At 33.3% G+C, this 19,919-nt stretch overlaps 2 protein-coding genes across 7 annotated transcripts in view; one reads left to right on the top strand and one right to left on the bottom strand.

Annotated features, from left to right (window-relative positions):
• Positions 1-19,113, bottom strand: Setx (probable helicase senataxin). 2 transcript variants are annotated; one of them, XM_085187763.1, is made up of 17 exons: positions 18,896-19,113; positions 12,045-12,244; positions 10,768-11,746; positions 9,679-10,582; positions 9,247-9,407; positions 8,755-8,889; positions 7,649-7,887; positions 7,182-7,290; positions 6,944-7,105; positions 6,177-6,310; positions 5,858-5,977; positions 5,355-5,494; positions 4,128-4,272; positions 3,470-3,713; positions 1,754-1,907; positions 1,318-1,507; positions 1-596 (listed from the first exon to the last, which is right to left on the bottom strand). In XM_085187763.1, exons 2-17 carry the CDS (start codon positions 12,225-12,227, stop codon positions 453-455), a joined length of 4,143 nt encoding a protein of 1,380 aa, XP_085043889.1. In that variant the 5' UTR covers positions 12,228-12,244; positions 18,896-19,113; the 3' UTR covers positions 1-452. The 2 variants fall into 2 exon arrangements, with proteins under 2 accessions (XP_085043889.1, XP_085043888.1); XM_085187762.1 differs by lacking the exon at positions 18,896-19,113 and adding an exon at positions 12,781-12,962.
• Shab (potassium voltage-gated channel shaker cognate b) overlaps positions 14,752-19,919 on the top strand; it is a 35,466-nt gene continuing 30,298 nt past the window's right edge. For all 5 annotated transcript variants that reach the window (XM_085187770.1, XM_085187769.1, XM_085187768.1 and 2 more), the window contains exon 1: positions 14,752-15,077. The gene's annotated coding sequence lies outside the window, so the exon portion shown is untranslated. The remainder of the gene's footprint in view (positions 15,078-19,919) is intronic.

Here is a 19,919-nt window from a genome sequence, read left to right as displayed (position 1 = left end):
TTGTATATCACATTTTTATTTTTATATAAACGTGACGTTTTTTCACTTAGATACATAACAAAATAATGAACTTATAAGAAAATACATAATGGTGTTACAATTAAAAAAAAATTTACTTAAGTGGAAAAGTTTTTTTAGCTTCACGATGTATCCCGCTTATAGTAGAGTACTCAGAGGGAACCATTGGGTTCCCACTCTGGTATAAGGTAAGGCGGCAAACGGAGTATCTTAACATTGGTTAAGATATTACATTCTGGCTGGAATTGCTCAATTTTAGATATAGCGTGTTCCGTTGCAGAGCTCAACTTTTCCTTGCTCTCTGAGTGAAGAAAAGAAATAAATCATTCCCCCGAGAGGGAATCAGACCCACAAAACGTAATCGTGGAATACTAAAGTAAATAAATCATTGTATCTAACTATTAATCAAAATCGAAAAAACATATTTTACACTGTCACTTAACTAAATGCTCGAGTACACTTTCAAGAGAAATTGATCGTGCGTGCGACGTAATCGGATTACACATCTTAGTAGGAAGAGTTACGTAGACGTTTCGATTTTGGGCATCGTCGATTAGTGTTTGCCATTGATTGTTTTTCTGTAATAGATAATAAGGTTTTTGTATATTAATTATAATTATATATTATACAACAAAAATAAGATTTAAATTTATTTGGAATCCCATACATACCACGGTAGGTAGAGGGAATCTGGGAACCTAGTGTTAAAACACTCCGTCCTTATCATTAAGAAACTTCCCCCACTTTCCGTTAAATTCTGGAAGTATTGCGTGTTGAATGTTACCAGAGCGAGGAAATGATCGAGGAGGATTCGATTACAATCGCAGACTTGTGCCTCTGTGCCATGCCTGGCCCATAATTTACCATTCTTAAAACGTAAAAATACGACAGCTATACATAATAATTTTTTAGTAATATTTGAGATCAATTTTTTACGTAGTTGCCTTTTGTAAAAAAATACTGAGTGCAGTAACCGCGAGCACATACTTGTACATTTATGTACGAACAAAGACTGAATTAAAAATTAGTTGATAATGATTATTAATTTTGTGTGTGTGCTAATGCGTTTTCGTTAATATGTGTGTTCATATTCTGATATGAGTTATATGAGTGCTTTTGTGTATGTATATTTGTAAGGGTCATTGTTAGAAAGTACAATAGACGGCAAAATAGTCTTCGTTACTTCGTCGTAAGTTGCTATTTTTCTGTAATTATATGCCTAACGTACATTTAGGCGCGGTTTAGTTCCGAGGTCTCGTATAAATCAGCGAGTATTACAATTGTGTAAGCGTGTCTCACCACGAGCGCGAGCGGGTTGAGGCACACGACGAGCGCGTGTCGCGCGCGCGTCAGCATCACGTTCATGCGGCCCGCGTCTGTGAGGAAGCCGACGCCGTGCGAGCGCGCCAGCGACACCACCACCACGTCGCGCTCCTGCCCCTGGAAACTGTCCACCGTGTTCACCTCGATGCCGCCGCCCGCCTCCGTTCTGTGGTACAAAAGTATGCATATAGCTGAACATACATATTAAGTGGAGGTACTCAAACAACTTCAAATCGTTCCATTGTAGCGATAGAAAATCGAAGCTTGAAGAGCAAACGTAAATAATACAATTGTTCATTACAAAATATTACTGTGAAGATAGGCCTGTACATTATTACCGCAAAGATATGTAAATACTATACGAGTTTAATTCATATGTTCAAATGAAAGACAAAAATGAAAGTATGTATACTGTAGGCGGCGCAGGCAGGCGCGCAGCAGGTCGCGGTGCGCGCTGTAGGGCGTGATGACGGCGAGCGAGGCGCGGGACGCGCGCGTGCGCTCCGCCAGCGCCGCCGCCACGCGCGCCACTCCCCACGCCTCCGTCTCGTTGGCATACGTCGGCCCTGTCATACCCACAGTTATTATGGAATTACTGTAACATTCTTATATCTTACAATGGTATCGTCAAAAATAACAGCTGGAAAATGTGAAAAATTTAGTTCTAGCGGTTTGTTTTTGACTACCAATGAATATATATTAAGATTGTTGTATTTAAATTTAAGCAATATGTTTTGCTACGTATAAATATTGTTTTATAATTACTATTTTTTTTTTCAATACCCTCTGAGATGGCTTAAATAGGTGACTAGATATGTCTAGATCATCACAACGGTAGAAAGATATAGTAAAGTAGCGGATCCGGGCGGTTTTCCCCGCTTGAACTTTACGAATATATAATAAAAAAATATATTTATGAAATTATTTGCAGGTGAATTCTAATAAACCGTGAAACACGTGTTTAATGAAATATTTTTAACAATCTGAATTTCAAACATTATAAAAATCGGTGCCCATTTACAAATTTTTTCATACAAACTTTCAACCTCTATTTCACTCGTTCAGGGTAAACATTTTTCAAAATTCCTTCTGCATAATATGAATATGCATTCCAAATTATTATTTTTCAAATTTCACGTTTCTACTATCAGCAGTAAGGGTGTGCGGGCGTCTATACCTCAGTCAGTGAGAATTTCTTTTATAGTGTTTTTGTCATCAGCACTTTAACTGAAACCACAGTTTTAACTACTCTATAAAAACCTAATACAATTCAAACAATAAAGATTTTGATTTGGCAAAAAATTAAGTGATAGTGAAGTGATTTTTTCAAACAAAATAAATAACAAAATTATTGTTGTAAAATAAAACGCCATTTGTCAAGAACAACGGCCACAGACCTATCATTCACGAAATCGAGTCGTAGGTATTGGCGGCGAAGAAGAATTGCGTAAAATAGAATAAGAGATATCTCTTTCTCGTTCTGGTATATTCTTTAAGAATAAAAAGTGATAATTTTATTAATTATTTGGTTTTAAAAGAAACACTATCATTTTTGGAAAAATCTCTTGTTTTAATTGTATTAGGCTTTTACAGAGTAGTTACAACTGTGGTTATATTTAAAGTGGTGATGACAAGAACACTATACACACGTATATAGATAAATAAGATAAAGTATTTTTAAACAAAGGAAAGAGTAATGTCTCCCTGTAGAAATCATGCGTAAAGGTAAGGTATTGGGAAATGAAGTAAAGAATAAGAAAGAAATAAAGAGGTGACAAAGGGTTGGAAGGATGATATTAAGGGATAGTATCAACATTTTTACGAGTAATACACAACATCCAATGGCATTTAAGTCTAAATGTATTTTTGAGGTATCTTTTGTAATATGATCAAGTGTGACTTCATCAAACGCAAAAGTACTATCCTTTGCTTTGGTCGTAACTTTAAGTGGTAAGCGTATTTGTAACATCAAATACGTTTAATACAGGTTTAATCTATGAATTAAAACTGTTAACTTATCCTTACCTACCTTAACCGTTAACTAAGCTATTTCATTTTAACATTTTTATTTTTTTTCTTATACAGAGAAATACCCAATTCCATACATAAAGTATACCTAAGCACTTACCCTGCCCCTTGTCCCCACTGGCGATGGCGAGCAGCAGATAGGGCGGCAGGCCGAGGGGCGGCGCGAGGGGCGCAGGGGGCACGGAGCGCACGAGGCCGCCGTAGAAGGCGCGGTTGGGGTAGTCGGCGATGGCGGCCTGCATGCGGTACTGCTGGTCCAGCAGCACGGCCGCGCCGCCCCACTGCTCCGAGCACGAGCTCAGGCGAGCGAATAGGCTTTCGCCGAGACCATGTTTCTTTGCGCGCTGAAATTTGTTTATTAAATGAATGTGAAGGCTTTTATAAAACAAGCCATTTTATATAATAATAATAAAATAATTTATTTCTCCACACAAAGTAAAGTATACAAAAAAGTTGTGTATATTTAGGTACATAAAAATATTATTTACTATCATGTGAGACTGACGCTTGTACTAAGCTCAGAGCCTGTATATAAAAGCCATTACACATTTTCTTTTAGTTTACGCTGTATCCCGCATATAGCAAAGTAGGCAGTTTGACGACATTCCACTGCATTTTTCACCTCGAGACATTCGAGTCATAGTTTGTTACCATAGCGAGGAAATGAAATAAAAATCAACCAACCATCACGTTTACATTCATACTCTGTACTGCTGCGTGAAAACGGCCCCTCTAAGTAATATTGAACATGTTTTTACTTGTGAACATATAAATCCTGGCAGCTGTTGCGGGTCACCAATCAGCGTAAGGCGCGTGACGTCCAGCGTGAGCGGGATCAGCGCCTCGGGCTCTATGGCCTGCCCCGCCTCGTCCACAATGCACAGCGCTATGCGCCCTTTGAGACTGTTGTATATAAATAATATTGATTTGTAGTATCTTCATTTTAAACTAAATATAATTGTCTTAAAATATACAATTTAGTTTGGAAAAAGACAAGGCAAACGATCGTACGGGTCATCTGATGGTAAGTGATCACCGCCGCTCAATCCGGACAAATAGTAAAATAAATAAAGTCTGAAAGCCTCTAATATCAAAATCCTTAATAATACAGGTCAGAAGATTCACAAATTATTAGTCTAATGATAAACATTTAAATTAATTCATGTAGTTATGTAGTTACTTTATGTTTTCTTTCTGCAATACAAAATTATAATAAGTAGTACGAGTATAATAATTTTAATTAAACCAATAAGAGGGCTTATAAATTTGTAACTAAAATTATTAATTAAATATGCAATATACTATCTATATATATATAAAAGGACTTGTCCTCACTGACTGAGGTAAGACGTACGCACAGCCGTAACCGCTGTGCGTAGAAACTTGAAATTTGGACAAATGTTTACTTTCGTAATCTGGACATCCACTAAGAAGGGATTTTGTAAAATTTTAACCCTAAAGGGGTCAGATAGGGGTTGAAAGTTTGTATGGAAAAAAAATTTAATCAGCACCGATATTTATTAAATTGGAAATTTAGAATTTTAAAAGTATTTAATTGAATACGTATTTCATAGTTTTCTAGAATTCACCCTCTAATGGTGAAAATAAGGGGTTAAAAGTTTGTATGAAAAAATCTTTAAATCGCCACAGATTTTTATAAAATTTGAAATTTTGACTCTTAAAAATATTTCATTGAACACATGTTTCGTGGTTTCTTAGAATTCACCCCTAAATAAGTAAGCGAAGCTGCGCGCGTCCGCTAGTCTAATATAATATGATCTGCGACTGAACACGCAATGCGGGGAACGAAAGTGGGGAACGGAGTGTCTTCACACTAGGTTCTCTCTGTTAGTAATAGTAGTAATGTTAATAATAGTTTATTACTGATACGTAAATACTAAAGATACATGCTTTACTAACCTACACACACATACACCAGTATACATACACAAAACAAAATTAATTAAATAAACAAACATAATTACGCTCTCATCTTGTGGTTGTGCGCGCTGGCGAGCGTAGTCACGATGATGTCCGCGCACTCGACGATGCGGCGCTCCGCCTGCAGCAGGCGCTCGGGGCGCACTTCGTCCGCACCCCCGCCGCCCCGAGCCCCGTGACGCAGCTGTGGAATAGAATAGTGGAGAGGGTTCTGGTTAGTCTTCAATTAAAATCATTGCTTAATCATTAATGACGTGCGAAATCCAATAAAAGTACTTTTGTGCAATATATAAAGGAGAGCAAAAAAATTTTAGTTTAAAATTTGTGTAAATTTCCGATTGCTTCACTCTCTGTACGCTGTATAATATAAGTTTGGAACATGTATAAAATTTCGGTTTCAAAAAAGTCTATTTTTTATATGTTTTCTAAAAAACGTGTCCCAGAGTTAAACATTATGCAACAAGAATTCGGCGGAAATGCGTAATGGGGTAGCGTAAAAAAATCTTGTAAAACTTGAGAAAAATGTGTTAAAATATATTGAACATACCATAGACTTCCTCGAAACGAGTTGTGCAATTCGTCCCCGGCAGTAGGCTACTCGAACACGATCTTTTGCTTCACTTTCTGTAGTTTTCCACATGTTTATTTTCGCTTCCAAGTGCGATATCTGTTGATAAAATATACTAATAATATTTATTGGTGTGTACACATATTTATCCCTGTTTTTCTTTTAAGCAACATATTTGTAAAATTTTTCCATACAATAAATTAGGACCCGTTAGGCGTCGTATCCCCGTTTTGACTTCCACTTCCATATTTGTTTGGCATATTTAAAAATAATTCTTTTTTAATATGACATAAATAACCTCTTCATCGAGTCCGGGATGGTGGTCAAGTGGGCGCGCCGCGTCGCGTTGCGCCAGCTGCTGCGAGCTGACGTAGCGGGCGCGCGGGTGCATCGCCTCCAGCCGCCCCACGCGCACCATGCGGAAACGCTCCTCTGATGACAAACCACGACGGGAGTTATCAATATTCATCAGCAGTTTGATGAACATCGATGTAGTAAAAATAGTCCTTTTTTGGCATTGATAACGATCCGTAAAATAAATAGGTCCTTTTGTACCATTCTAACTCCTTGTCACAGCTGGTCACATTCATACCCCCTTACGTTTACGTTTAGTTTAGTATTCGTATATAGTAAACTGGGATCTTAATCTACTATATTCGGAGACTCGTTATCAATACCAAATGATCGGCAGTAAGTCACATCGTGTCGTTTCCGTGGTCTCCGAATTATGCCGTTCAATTCCCACTAGGTGTGTAAATGTAACTAGAAGTACTAGAGATACTGCGTAAAGCTAAAAAAAATCTATTTATTCCTTTCGACATTTATCATACATCGGTATTGAATGGATGTTATTATCGATGACAACGTTAAACTTCGTGTAGGTGTTTTAGAAACGTTTTTGTAATACACGTTTTTTGCATCACGCTTTATAATAGGGTAGGTTAGGTTAGAGGGAATCTAGTGTCAAGATACTCCATTCTCCAGTTTTCTCAGTTCTAAATCTCGCTTTCACTTAAGAAAAACAGACACACAAGTACAAAACACTATTTATAAAATAATAATTACCTTTGGGTAAGCTTTGTCTTATGTTTAACAATCTAATGACTAGTTCATCCACCGCGGCGTTGCTTGTTGCACAGATTAAAATTTTCCCTCTGTTTTGCTGTCTTTTGCTTACTGCGTTATAAAAATATGTCATAACTATAGCACATATTACACTTGATTTTCCTAAAAAAAACATGACGGTATTTAAGTTTTTAAAAAATATATTTTAATTTATTTTCTATAATATAGTACTACATACCAGTTCCTGGAGGTCCTTGGACCATTTGTATGCTTGGTCTGTCTCCAAGTGCTGCATTCACCGAACTTGCGACTGCCTGCTTTTGACTTGGGTTCAAAGTTAATGTCCACTGTAAATAAAAACCTATTTGTTAATATCTATAACGGCATCAAACATTGTAATTTGTAACATATATAAACAACTTCAAATGTAATAAAAATACAAATTAATATTCTGTTTAAGCTATTTTTTGGTCTTATAATATTGTCTCCAAGAGTTTATTCACTCTTGTAACAATGCAAAGCATTGCGTTGAGTTCCACGCTTAACACGCAATGCCTTGAAAATTCGACAGCAAATGGAAAACAGAGTGTCTAGTTTCTCTCTACATATCCTGTTATATGTAGGATACAGCAAAAAGCTGAAAAAACATTTTTTTCTTTTCATTGAGAAAAGAAACGTTTTAATGCTAATTAAAACTATACATACTTGTGTCTTCATGTCATCAGCACTTTTAGTGTTGGAGCACTCAAAGTCATGTTGATTAGGTCTTAAAATGGCGTTCCGTAAAGGTGACTCTGCTAAATATTCCATTGCATCAAAGAGCGTCAACTCCTTATTTATGTAAGCCAATGTTCGTCCAATCATAGCTTCACCAGGTCTTAAATTTTTTATCCTATCAGTAAAAGTGGCATACAATGATAAACTGAAAAATGAATTTTTATTATCTGAAAAGAAAAATTAAAATATATTTATCTTATACATGTATAATTTTAATGGTTTTTGTATGTATATCGTAATTTGTGTATGTGTAAAACCAATAGCACATAGTAAATGCAGTCATTGAGTACTGTAATAAACCAGCTACAAGAAAAAACTATTAAAAAGAAAAGAAAATAGTGCATTAACATAAGTTATTCAGCTTTATATAAGCATATTCAAATTATATAAATCAATTATTTGAATTTGAATTTATAAATATGGAGCTTTAATAAAATTGGTTTACCCAGTTTTTATTTACATATAAATCAAGATTAGAAACTAATTTATAAAATTAGCGCTACCTAGCTCTAAGAAAACAGCTTTTTATAAAAAAAAATATGATGTGGATAGCAATTAAAAATACTGACTGCACTGAAGGATTAGACGATTCTTTTCTGGGCAGAAGAACAATCGGCCGGGCTTTAGCAGTATATATATTTTTAATATTTAATGTTATTTATATATTGAGGATATAAGTCCGAGGAAAAGTTAAAATGATTGTATAAGATTTATAAAGACCGTCGAACGCCAACGGAGGTTGTCTTGGTGCATATACGCAACCATATGACTATAAAAACGACGGTTGTGGGTTCGATTTATGTTCGGTGGAAATGAATTATATTTTTTTTCCTCGCTCTGGTAACAAGGCAAAGCGCGGCGTTGGGTTCCGTCACTCAATACGCAATGCCTCGAGATCCCGGCGAAAAGTGAGATACGGAATGTACTAACACTAGGTTCCCTATGCCTAAACTGCTATATGCAAGATAAGCATAAAACTGAAAAGAAAAAGGATTTATAAAAAAATTTTATTTTACGTAAGAAGAAGATCTTACTCGGTGGAGATGGAAGACAGCGTACATTGTGGACGAAGAAAAACCTTCGATTTATGCCATCTTCAGGTCCAAATTCGAGTAGCATAACTTCACCTACTCTCGGTAGGCTTTTCTCTTCTGATTTTAGTAACGAAACTAAAATATATAACGAAAATATCACAGTATATATTTTTAATTGTTAAGCAATTAAAAATATATATACAATAATTTCTATTAAAAATTTTAAAATTTAAATTCTATGAAAAATTACTGTTACAGATAATAAGAATTTTCACATCTTGATAAGAACGTTTAGCTTTTTGAGCAGAACACTTGGACGGCTCCCAAAAGGCACGGGTTTAAATCCTTGTATTTTATAACAGAGAATATTATTATGGGCGGGCAAGATATTTTTTAATAAGATAGGCAGAATACAATAAGTGTTTAGCGTCATTGTCCGACATTAGTCCACAATGTACGTTAATTAATCATTAGCATTATTTATTTACTTACTGTTTACACTAAGATTACATAAGTCAAAATATTTTTCTTGAGGCGGCACTGACGGTAATGATTCAATTCTCAATTGGAAAATGTTATTTTGATTGTGATTTCTTGTATATGCTTGCGTTAAACATTCCCAAATTTCCATTAAAAGTAGATCTCCTACAAGCCTGTACGTCATATTAAAAGATATTATATAATTTTACACAATCATTTATAACAACTATTATTCAAAATTTACGACACTGTTTACTAGTGTAGTAGTTTACTGTCCAGTTTTCGAAACATTGCGTATTGAGTGGCGGAACTTAATTCCACCCTTTATCCAAAACAAGATCATGAAAGTGGGGAACAAAATGTATGAACACTAGGTTTCTTCTGGCTACAATGTTATTTGTGGGATACAGTGTAAAGTTGAGAAAAAAAATGGCAAAAACATACCCTACATATTGACTATGGCTATTAAAATTGTGAAAAATAGCCATGGGGGGGTTGTCATGACCTAAAATTGGAGGAGGATCCACATTTAACTTTTGTTCATCTAGCCACTGTGGGTTCCAACGCAGAATTTTCATAAGTGTTATTTTTTCCAATGAGAATATTGGCATTTTTCTTGCATCTACTAATCTTGTTTTGACTGAGCTGGTCTTTCTCATTATATTACCAGGCTCAATCTCATATACAATTACTTCATTTGGAGCATTTGAAAAGCGAACTTGTTTTTTTAGTTTACCAACTCCCAGTAAAGGTTGCACTTTGGAGAATGGTTTATTGGGCTGTGCCTCTATTCTGTCAGTTAAGGGCTTTACATTTTTAAGAGGAATAGGTGCAGGTGAATTTTTTGTAGATTTACTTGAATTTGAAGATGGTTTATTACATATTTTTTCTTCTTGAACTTCCTTAAGATGTCTACTCTGCAATTTTTTCAAGTTTAAGCCTTCTTGATCATCATTTTTTTTACTTTTTATATTTTCCATATTATCTTTATCTAGATGAATTTTCACATCTGTTTTAGTCGATTTTGATGATTTACGGTTTGTACTTGAGGTAGACTTCTTTCTGTTTTTCCTAATATTATCTTTTTCTTTGGTATTTGTTGATTTGTTTACTGTAGCATCATCAGTAAGGAAAGCACCACGGTTTGATGTCGTAACTTTAACATTAATGACTGATTTAGTTAAATTTAATGCTAATTTCTTATCAGAATTATCATCGTCATCTTTAGTTTTGGAAGCAATTTCTTTAAGCTTCCTTTTTCGCTCTTCTTTTTGAGAATTTGTAATACTTTTTTTTGAGGATGATGACTTATTTTTCGTCTTAGGTTCTTTTGTGGAGGGCTTTTTACCTGTAAAAAGATATAACATAAAAAGATATAATTAAAGTAAAACAAAAATATGTAATATGTGATGTAATCATTTGCAATTTCAATTGTGCACTTATAGGACTTGCAGAATAATAACAGTTCAAAGCAATTAAAAAAATATATATTAACGATAGGTAAACAATTTGTATGGTCCTTCCTTCACTTACTATCTTTATGAGTATGGTGGGACTTTGTTCTGGCTCGTTTTACAAGAGGCTCTATCATTAGAGCTTTTTTTACAGCCTCTGTGGTAGTATGTTGAGTAGAGCTGGAATTTATGCTGGGTTTTTCTTTTAGGTCTGTAAGTACATTGGTACTGATACCACCAACAAAATCTTTAGGCTTTTCAGCCACATTATATAAGTTTATTTCAACAGGGGGTTCATTTTGTGGAGGATCTCTTGGAATTGTTATTATGTCTTCAATAAAATCATCCTCATCCGAAGCATGCTCCATATTATTTACGAATATAACATCATCATCTAATTGACTGTAGGAGCTATTTTCTTGTGGTTTATCTCCATTGATGTTACTCCTATCCATTTGTAAATAACTTTTATGAGGTGAGCTTTGAGATAGCCTAACAAAAAGTTCAGAATCACTATCATTATCACTACTGATTTCTATTGCTTCATCATAGCCTAAATATTCTTGTTTGACACTAAATGCTTCATATTGAATATCATCTGCCTCACTTTTTATTTCAGCTTCTGTTAAAAAAATATTTGTTTCACCTAATTTAATTTTCTTTAATTTTTTTGAAACTATATCATTTTCACTGTCAGATATATTGATAATATCATTATTTTTTAACAATTGTAAAGGTTTTGATTCAACTTGCAATTTCCGTTTTAAATAAGATTTTGTTTCAAGTACAGGTGATATTTGTTCTAGTTTAGGAATATTTGTTTTACTTATATCAATATCAGTTATTTCATCTTCTATGTCAATGTAATTTTGAAATAGAATTCTGTTCTTTATAGATGTCACACACTTTATGAGTTTGAACACATATTTTTCATCATCTAATATTTGTGCTAGTGGAGCCCCAATGGTCCAGCCAATGCCTATAACATCGGCATCACTTACAGAATAAGGGATGTTTGGTGGTATCCTTTTTAATCCAACAAAAATACCATTTGAGCTCTGTGAAAATATTATTACCTATTTATTATTATTCATAAGTTACACACTATATGTAGGATACAGTAGTACAGTAGTAGAATTAGGGTAGTGGTCCCCTAGTGTGGAGTGGCAGATGTCTAACCACATATTTTGCGTACCATAATATGATGATATATTATGATCAATGAAAATTGAATCCACAGCCTTTAACACTCACTGTCCAACTGTACCACAACATCCTCAAACCAATAATAATTTGATTTTATATCAAAAATATATATTGATTATCATGTTTATATGCAAATATTATTAAACATACCTTTAAGTCAGTAATTGTTATTTCATCTTCTTTTACTTTAAGTAAACAGTGATTTCTAGATATAACTAGACTGGAAAGTGTTATTGTATTGTCTAATCCTCGACCTATTGTAACTTCATCACCTTCAGAAAGTTCAAATTCTTCATTTCCATATGTTTGGCGACACAATTTCCATTTACTCATTTTTGATTAGTGATACACTGTAATATATTTAATATGTATAATTATTATTTTTAAATTGGAATTTAAAAATAATAATTATACATATTAAATATATTACAGTTTATTACAATTATACATATTAAATACATTAAAAAATTATTATTTTTAAAAAATATTTTAATTGGAAAGGCAATTTACATACTTAAATCTTACAACTATAATTTTATGAAACTTCACAAGAAAAGTAGGTTTTCAAAACAATATTATAATAAAACAAAAATAGTATTCTTATCTATTGTTTTTAGGATATTAAAATATAATATTCTTATCGTCAAAACTTATATAAAAGCAGCCAAAGTCGAAATTCTTTTTCGCCGACGACTCATTATAGAAGAAAATATACAAAAATCAAACATCGGTGAAATAAAATGTTCTCTCTTTTAAAGCTCATGGCTAAATAATTAAAACAAGTGGGAAGTGAATACAGAAAGTAAAAATATAGATTACTTTTTAGTTATAAACTAAAAGGCTAAAACATTAGTTTAAGCATGGCGCTGTAATTCAATAAAATTACCTATCTTATATATGGTCTATCATGTTAGTGTGTGTGTCTTTATTCTTATCCTAATGATGAATGAAGAGAAAACAGAAAAATGTTAGAAATTAGAATATTGCATTAAATAAATAAAATAATTCAAAAAAACTGTCACAGATTTCAACACTACTAACTCTTGACTTATGACATTGACATAAATACTGTATGACATAACATTTAACCATAGAGTGACTCACAGATTAAACAAGAGACAAGGCAATTTATGCTTGTAAACAGCGCCGCACGCAAGTACCGTACTATTCTTTAGTAGAATAAAACAGTAAAAAACATTGAATATATTGATAAAAAAACAATGTAGAGGAATTTAAATAACTAATGAATGGAGGAGGAATAAAGGAATTTAAAGAACATGAATCTATGGCTCTTTGTCCTGTTTGTGCACGAACATCTTCTGAACAATTGAATCGATTTGAATATGGTGGTCTAGTTAATTGTGATGAGTATTTTCCATTGACATAAAATAAATTAACATTTGGAACATCTACTATAACAGTCCAGCAAATTATAAGAAATAATTATTAAATGCAGCCTTAACAAAGGTTGTAAAGCGTGAGGAGTATTTTCTATTGACATATAAAAATTGAAGATCTGGAACATATTATGATGAACAATTATAGCAGTCCAACTTAACTATAAACCAGCTAAACTAAAAACCGGGAAATATTGATGAAGAAAATAATGGTGGTAATAAAAAATGGTGGTAAAGCTTAGCTAAACTATAAAAATAATAAAATATCAATAATATTTTGAGCAGCGGCATAAAAGTGTGATTGTAACACGACGGTTGTGGGTTCGATCCCCACTCGAGGAAGTGAAATATTTCGCAAAGCAGTAACAGCAAGTAGGCAAAGCGCTGTGTTGGGTTCTGCCACTCAAGACGCAATGTCTCCAGAATTCGGCAGAAAGTGGAGAACAGATTGCCTTAACAGTAGGATCTCCCTGCCCTACCATGCTGTGTGCGGGATACAGCGTGAAGCTGATTTGATTTGATTTTTTAATAAAATATCAAAATCTAATCTAATAAATCAAATCTAATTTTGTTTTAAAGCCATTAGTTTAAGTGAGATATCAGATGAAAGGGCTCTGGCTAAGCTGAGCTTGAATTTTAGAAAAAGCTTGATACTTCCAATTTCTGTACGGAACCCCGACTCGCAATTGTCGCAACATTCGATAGTAGAATATATTCCTGTTACATTGCGTTATCATTGCATTTTCGAATTTTCGGAGCCATGAATCTCACACGACACATCACATCTCACACGGCACAAAGAACAGACGAGTTAATGTAGTGCTATTGAAATTGCATGTAGCTCCCTGGATAGGGGATTTTAAGTGAATAAGTCGTAGATGGCGTTTTTAAACTGCGCTGTTCAAAGGTTCAAAGTTAATTAAAATATATTTTTACTTATATTTTACAATGTTTTGGGCTACCCGCTACCGCTTCCTTTTATGTTTTTGGAGGCAAGATTATATGTAATGAGACTACGGTAGCCACCTGTGATCACTGGTCTGTGAACACAGTTTGACAAAATATTTGAGTTAATTATTTTTTTATGACATGTAATAACGTAAATGCAAATTTTGAAACGTTCGTTTCTCTTGTGATTTAACAGAGATACGCCTGCGTTTATGCGTTTTATTTTAAAAATATTTCTAAGAATTTAGATTTTATATCTTAGCTACACTCGTATTTATTATTATAATAATTTTACGTTGTTGAAATGACAAAATATAATTAATATAAAATTTTACTAATTGGACTTATAAGAGTTATATACTCGTATATGTAAAGGCGAATAGTACAGTTTTTTAAAATAGATTAGTAAGTTCTGTAAAAGCTTTTGAAAACTCGAAAAGCGTTTTCGTTGCGCCGCGCAGCGAAAGCTCAGGGCGGCTCGCGGGGCGGGCGGCTGGCGAGCGCAAATAGCGGCAGCGCGCAGTCGACGAGCTCGCGGCCAGTCTATCGGTGTTCGCTGGCGTGTTCTGGGCGGGTTCTCACACTCTACGAGGACCTTACATCGCCGTGATCGAGCGTTTCGTACACACTCGGCCACACCGTCTACCCGCTTACCCCTCGGAACCCTCGACGGTGTGATCTTCGAATTCGCTGTGATTGTGTAGTGTAACTGTAACGTTTGACAAATTTTAATTCAACTATTTCATTTAAACTGTCACTGAAACCAAAGGGAAACGGGAATCATAGTGGACTTAAGTAACCAATCAGTTGATTGTCCTTCTCAAGGTCGCAGAAGGAGGTAAATATTATATATATATTTTTATTTCTTAATAATTTTATTAAACCATTGTATAGTTATTTTAAAGTAAACCGATAAACAAACTATTTTATAGTTATCACTTCTGTACGAAATTAAATATTTTAGTGATTTTTTTAGTGAATTTAAGTGACAATATTTTTGACGAAAAACAACGATATTTATTTAAAAACCTGTATATTTGGATTTAAAGTACAGTTCTTTCGTCCTGTGCAAGAATTTGCATCGATTAATGTAAGTGCATGGCACAAGTATAGTGACCCATTTTCGTAGCTAAGATACTTGACAGCTCAACGTTTGGCAATAGTTACTTACATGATATTGAAAGTGAATTTAATGCATCACAAACACTACATAATCATTACTCTGGCACTTTGGCCCTTTTTTGTTTGTATTATAGACATTAAAATAATATAGCTTATATTTTAATAAGGTAAAATATGCTATTTAATATAATATGTTAATATTATAAAATTATGACTAACTAAACGATTGTTAATAAACCAAAAAATAAATAATCACATTATATCTAATTGCATATCCTACATTTGTTTTGCATTTGCGAGGTAAACCTAATGTCATGTTTAATGATTCCCGACCAATTAAATAATTATTAGTTCTTATGAAAATTATTTTACGGTTTGTACAAAACTAATAATGCTTTAATTTATCGAACACCGTTAATTTCATTTCCTAGAACGTTATTCTATCCTACTAGTCCAACTAGTCCTATAGTCTACTACTATTATAAATCTTAAAGTTTGTAAGGATGGATGTTTCATCATAAGCCTTATTACTACTGTAAAGTTTCATAATAAAGCTTATAGACTACAATTTATCTAAACATTTTATATAAATTAGCTATAATATAACAAGAAGCTTAAGAGGGCGAAGTCGTGTTTGGGTCGCTTATAAAGTACAAATTAATTTCTGAGATTTTCTAAGTTAATACAAGGGTTAATTGCGAGTTGGACTTGCCCACCGAGGTTTCTGTGCCAATTTCAGGATTTTAGGTCAATGGAAAGAATCTATAATTTGTAAAATTGACAAACTTATGCTTATATGCACTCATTTTGTATGAAATGAATAACAAATATAAGTTTGTAAATATTTTTTCTCTAATATGCCTATAAATTTTCACTTTTCCGTTTCTTTTCCATTATTTGTATTGGTATTGTACCTTCGTGCCAAATTTCTTAACTGTAGGTTCACGGGAAGTACCCTATAGGTTTTGATTACGATGCTTAAATACTGGTATCTTGTGATTGCGTTGACTTAGAAGCTTGATTTTTTTCTGCACTTAAAGACAATAGATCTAAATATTTTATATTAATTGAAATTAATATCAAATATTTAACTAACATTAACATTAACAAATTTTAACTATAAAAATTGATCGGCGATCGGAGGAAAATGTTTTCAATTTTTTTCTACATTTCATTGCGTGACATTGTACCGTACATAGTGTTTTTCATTCTGCTTATTTATCGGGTTTCCCCGAATTAATCGTTTCTACGAACTTTGTTCTATGCCTATAATTACTTTTAAAGAAAATTATTGATTACTAGCGGCCCGCCCGCGGCTTCGCCTGCGTAAACTACGTTATTATTAATTTCTGTCTCCATGAGTACCTACGTCCTATGAGTGAGGTCCATGCAAAATTTGAGACTCCTAGCATTCGTAGTAATGAAGTTTCATACAAACTTTCAACCCCAAAAACAACCCCTTAGAAGTCGAATATTGCAAATTCCCGTCTTAGCGAGCACCTACGTCCTATAAATAACTCCCATGCAAAATTTGAGATACCTAGCACTTGTAGTTTCTGAGATTTCGTGATGAGTGAGTGACCTTTCGATTTTATATATATAGATAACGCGATCGACGGATAAACGATTTTCTATAGGTAGAGGACCTTAACCTACCCATTTCACCCCCATGTATGGAAGCCGATTTTCAGTTGTTCGGCAGATATTTGACAATTTGTGATTTTTTGGAAAAAATCGGATCCTTAAACAAAATTGGCAAATACAGCCCGACTGTTATGTCTGTGCTCGTGATTTTTTTTCCAATATCCAATAGTGGGCCTATTGTATAATGTAATTAAAATAATTTAATTTTTGAAATATCAGCTTATAAATCTTGGAAATAATATGAAAAAAAAATCATTTTTAAATAAGCAAATTTTTTTCAAAAACTGTCAAGGGCTACCTACAGCGAAAAAAATTGGTGGTGATTTTTATCTAGAAGTAATTTTAGAAACTATTAGTATTAGTATAGAACAGTCTCTAAAAGTTTTATAGGCGCAGCTCAATGACAACATATTAAAAAATGTAATCGATAAATAAATCGAACTATTTACCGTTTGTAAATTTTTTTATTCTATTTATGATAATTTACTACATTTAAATCGATTTTTTACCATATTTCCATAAGTGTTTTCACTTTTTACCATTCTACTATAACCAAATTATTGAGCACAAATGTTTTGATATTGTAAAGCCATCCCAGCACAGGTCAGAAATTGGCTAATGCACTTAGACTGGTGGACGGTGGTCAATATTAACTTTCACACGCTGTGGAAATAATATTTCACAAGTAAAAACTAGAAATACATATAAAGGTTTGGTTAGAATTAAAGAAACCGCATTTTAAAAAAATAATTTGTTATCAAACGTAAAATTTTGTCCATCGAAAAAAAATATATCAAGTAATTACATAACCAAGTATTTATGACTCGACGTGATTTTTTTTAATACAAATCAAACATTAAACAAATTTTAACTATTTTTAGGTTACCATATTTAAATTATAATATGGTAACCTAACAAAAATGTTACAATTTTTAGGTTACCATATTAATATATTATAAAAATTATATTACCACTTAAAATTTATTTGACTATTTTTCCTTGCAATTATTGTTTTAAACTTTATATTTTTTTTATATCTGTAATGAAAATCTGCTATTGCCTTACAACGTTGATTACAGTTGCAATTACACTGTATATCATTATTTCAAAATGTCACCAGTAGAATTTGCTTTAATAGGTGTGTGACGACTATCGCGACTATTTCAATGATAGGTGGCAGCGTGGATAAGGTATTTGTAAAGCGGATATTGATCGCCAGGCGGCGAGAACAAAGGGAGCTTTCGTTTTGCCGTTGGTTGATTCTAGGGCGCAGTAGGTGTTTGGGCAACAGGTTCTGCGTAACAGGTATAGTAGCTAACATTTTAGGGCAAAAAACTACGGTTGATGTTGTGTTAATTACTAACATTAACATTTTGTTACTAACATTTTATTTGGTGGTTATTGTTCCGATAGAGTAGTATTAATAGAAATATTTATATAGCGAAATCATAATGTATTATTCATATTCGTAAGAATGATGTACGTAATGAAAATATAGTTTAAAGTAGTCAGGGAGGTCTATGCTCTTTCAACGCGATCACCATTCATCGCGGCCGTCGTTCTTCACTTAGCGCCATGTTTATACTCTTCGTGCATGTGTATATTTTTCTTATTTTTTATGACCCAACAATGAACCATGAAGCTATCGTAAAAGATGCTTTTTATAGTATTAATTTTACTCTACGACCAGTATACAGACAATATCTCTACGTTTATTTTGTTTATATGGAAACGAAATGATTTGTTTCATAATATTAAGTAGGTATATATTATAAGAATATAATTATAATATATAAACCTAAACTGCGCTGATTGAATACACACCGCCTACGTCCACACTACAAATATAAGGATACTTATTCACATATTTATTCATATTGGGTTACTTACAAAATCAAATTACAATTACAACTGAAACCGCCAACCAATATGGCGGCTCTCAGCGCGGGAATGAGCCTCTGCAGTACACAGAATGGGCCAATCTCGTTAGCATTCCACACCGAGACAGTTTGCCAACTTCGCGTTGTTTACATCGCGCTTAATATCAAGGCTGGATTTTTAATCACTCAACACGGGGCAATACTGCTCGTTTATTTATAAGCGAATGACTAAAAACAGCACACTTGTCGCTTCCTATTTATCATGTTATCTATAATTTTATATTTATCTGTACATAAAACTATTATAAAATACTGTATTTTTTTTGTAATATCAACGGTAGGGGAAATCGGCGAAGCTTTATTTTACACATTAATGTTAAATGAAGCCAATAGAGATTATGTGTTTTAAATAAATTTATTTTTGAAATGTTTTATTTTTTATTTTCACATGTCTCTCGTATTTATTGAAATCGGCACAGAATACCACAAATATATTCGCTGTAGGTCGCGTCACCCCGGTAGAAACTTAATTCTGTACATTATACCTATAAAGTAAAGCTTAGAGAAATATAGTAGATACATATTACATACCCAACCTCTACCTCTCCGGTCCTCGTAAATTAAACGTGATATTTAAGGTGATTTTTTTAAATTAATTATTTTTTTTGTAGTTAATTAATAATCATAACTCTGTTTCAGAATTTTCTACGTTTTATTATATTGTATCAAATTTTTCACCAACAAGTATGTAAAATTTACAAAATCAACAAAAAATGTAACGTAGCAAAAGTAATCTCCGCCTCTAGGAGGCTGTCAAAAGGCCATTTTCAAGCTACATACATGTTCCCATCCGACGATGTCAATAACAATAACATTTCCTTATTGAGAATTAATATAAAAAAATGCTTGGGTACATTTCTTCCTTTCTTTTTCCAGTTATACGCTATATCCCTAATACAGCAGAGGCAGAGGGAACATAATATTTTAAAACGCGCTGTTCTCCACTTTTCATCGAAATCTTGAGTACTTTATGA

This window comes from Heliconius melpomene, chromosome 7, assembly GCF_056956725.1.
Source record: "Heliconius melpomene rosina isolate 202511_hmr_F chromosome 7, ASM5695672v1, whole genome shotgun sequence".
Taxonomy (NCBI): domain Eukaryota; kingdom Metazoa; phylum Arthropoda; class Insecta; order Lepidoptera; family Nymphalidae; genus Heliconius; species Heliconius melpomene.
This window is presented reverse-complemented; position numbering and strand designations above follow the sequence as displayed.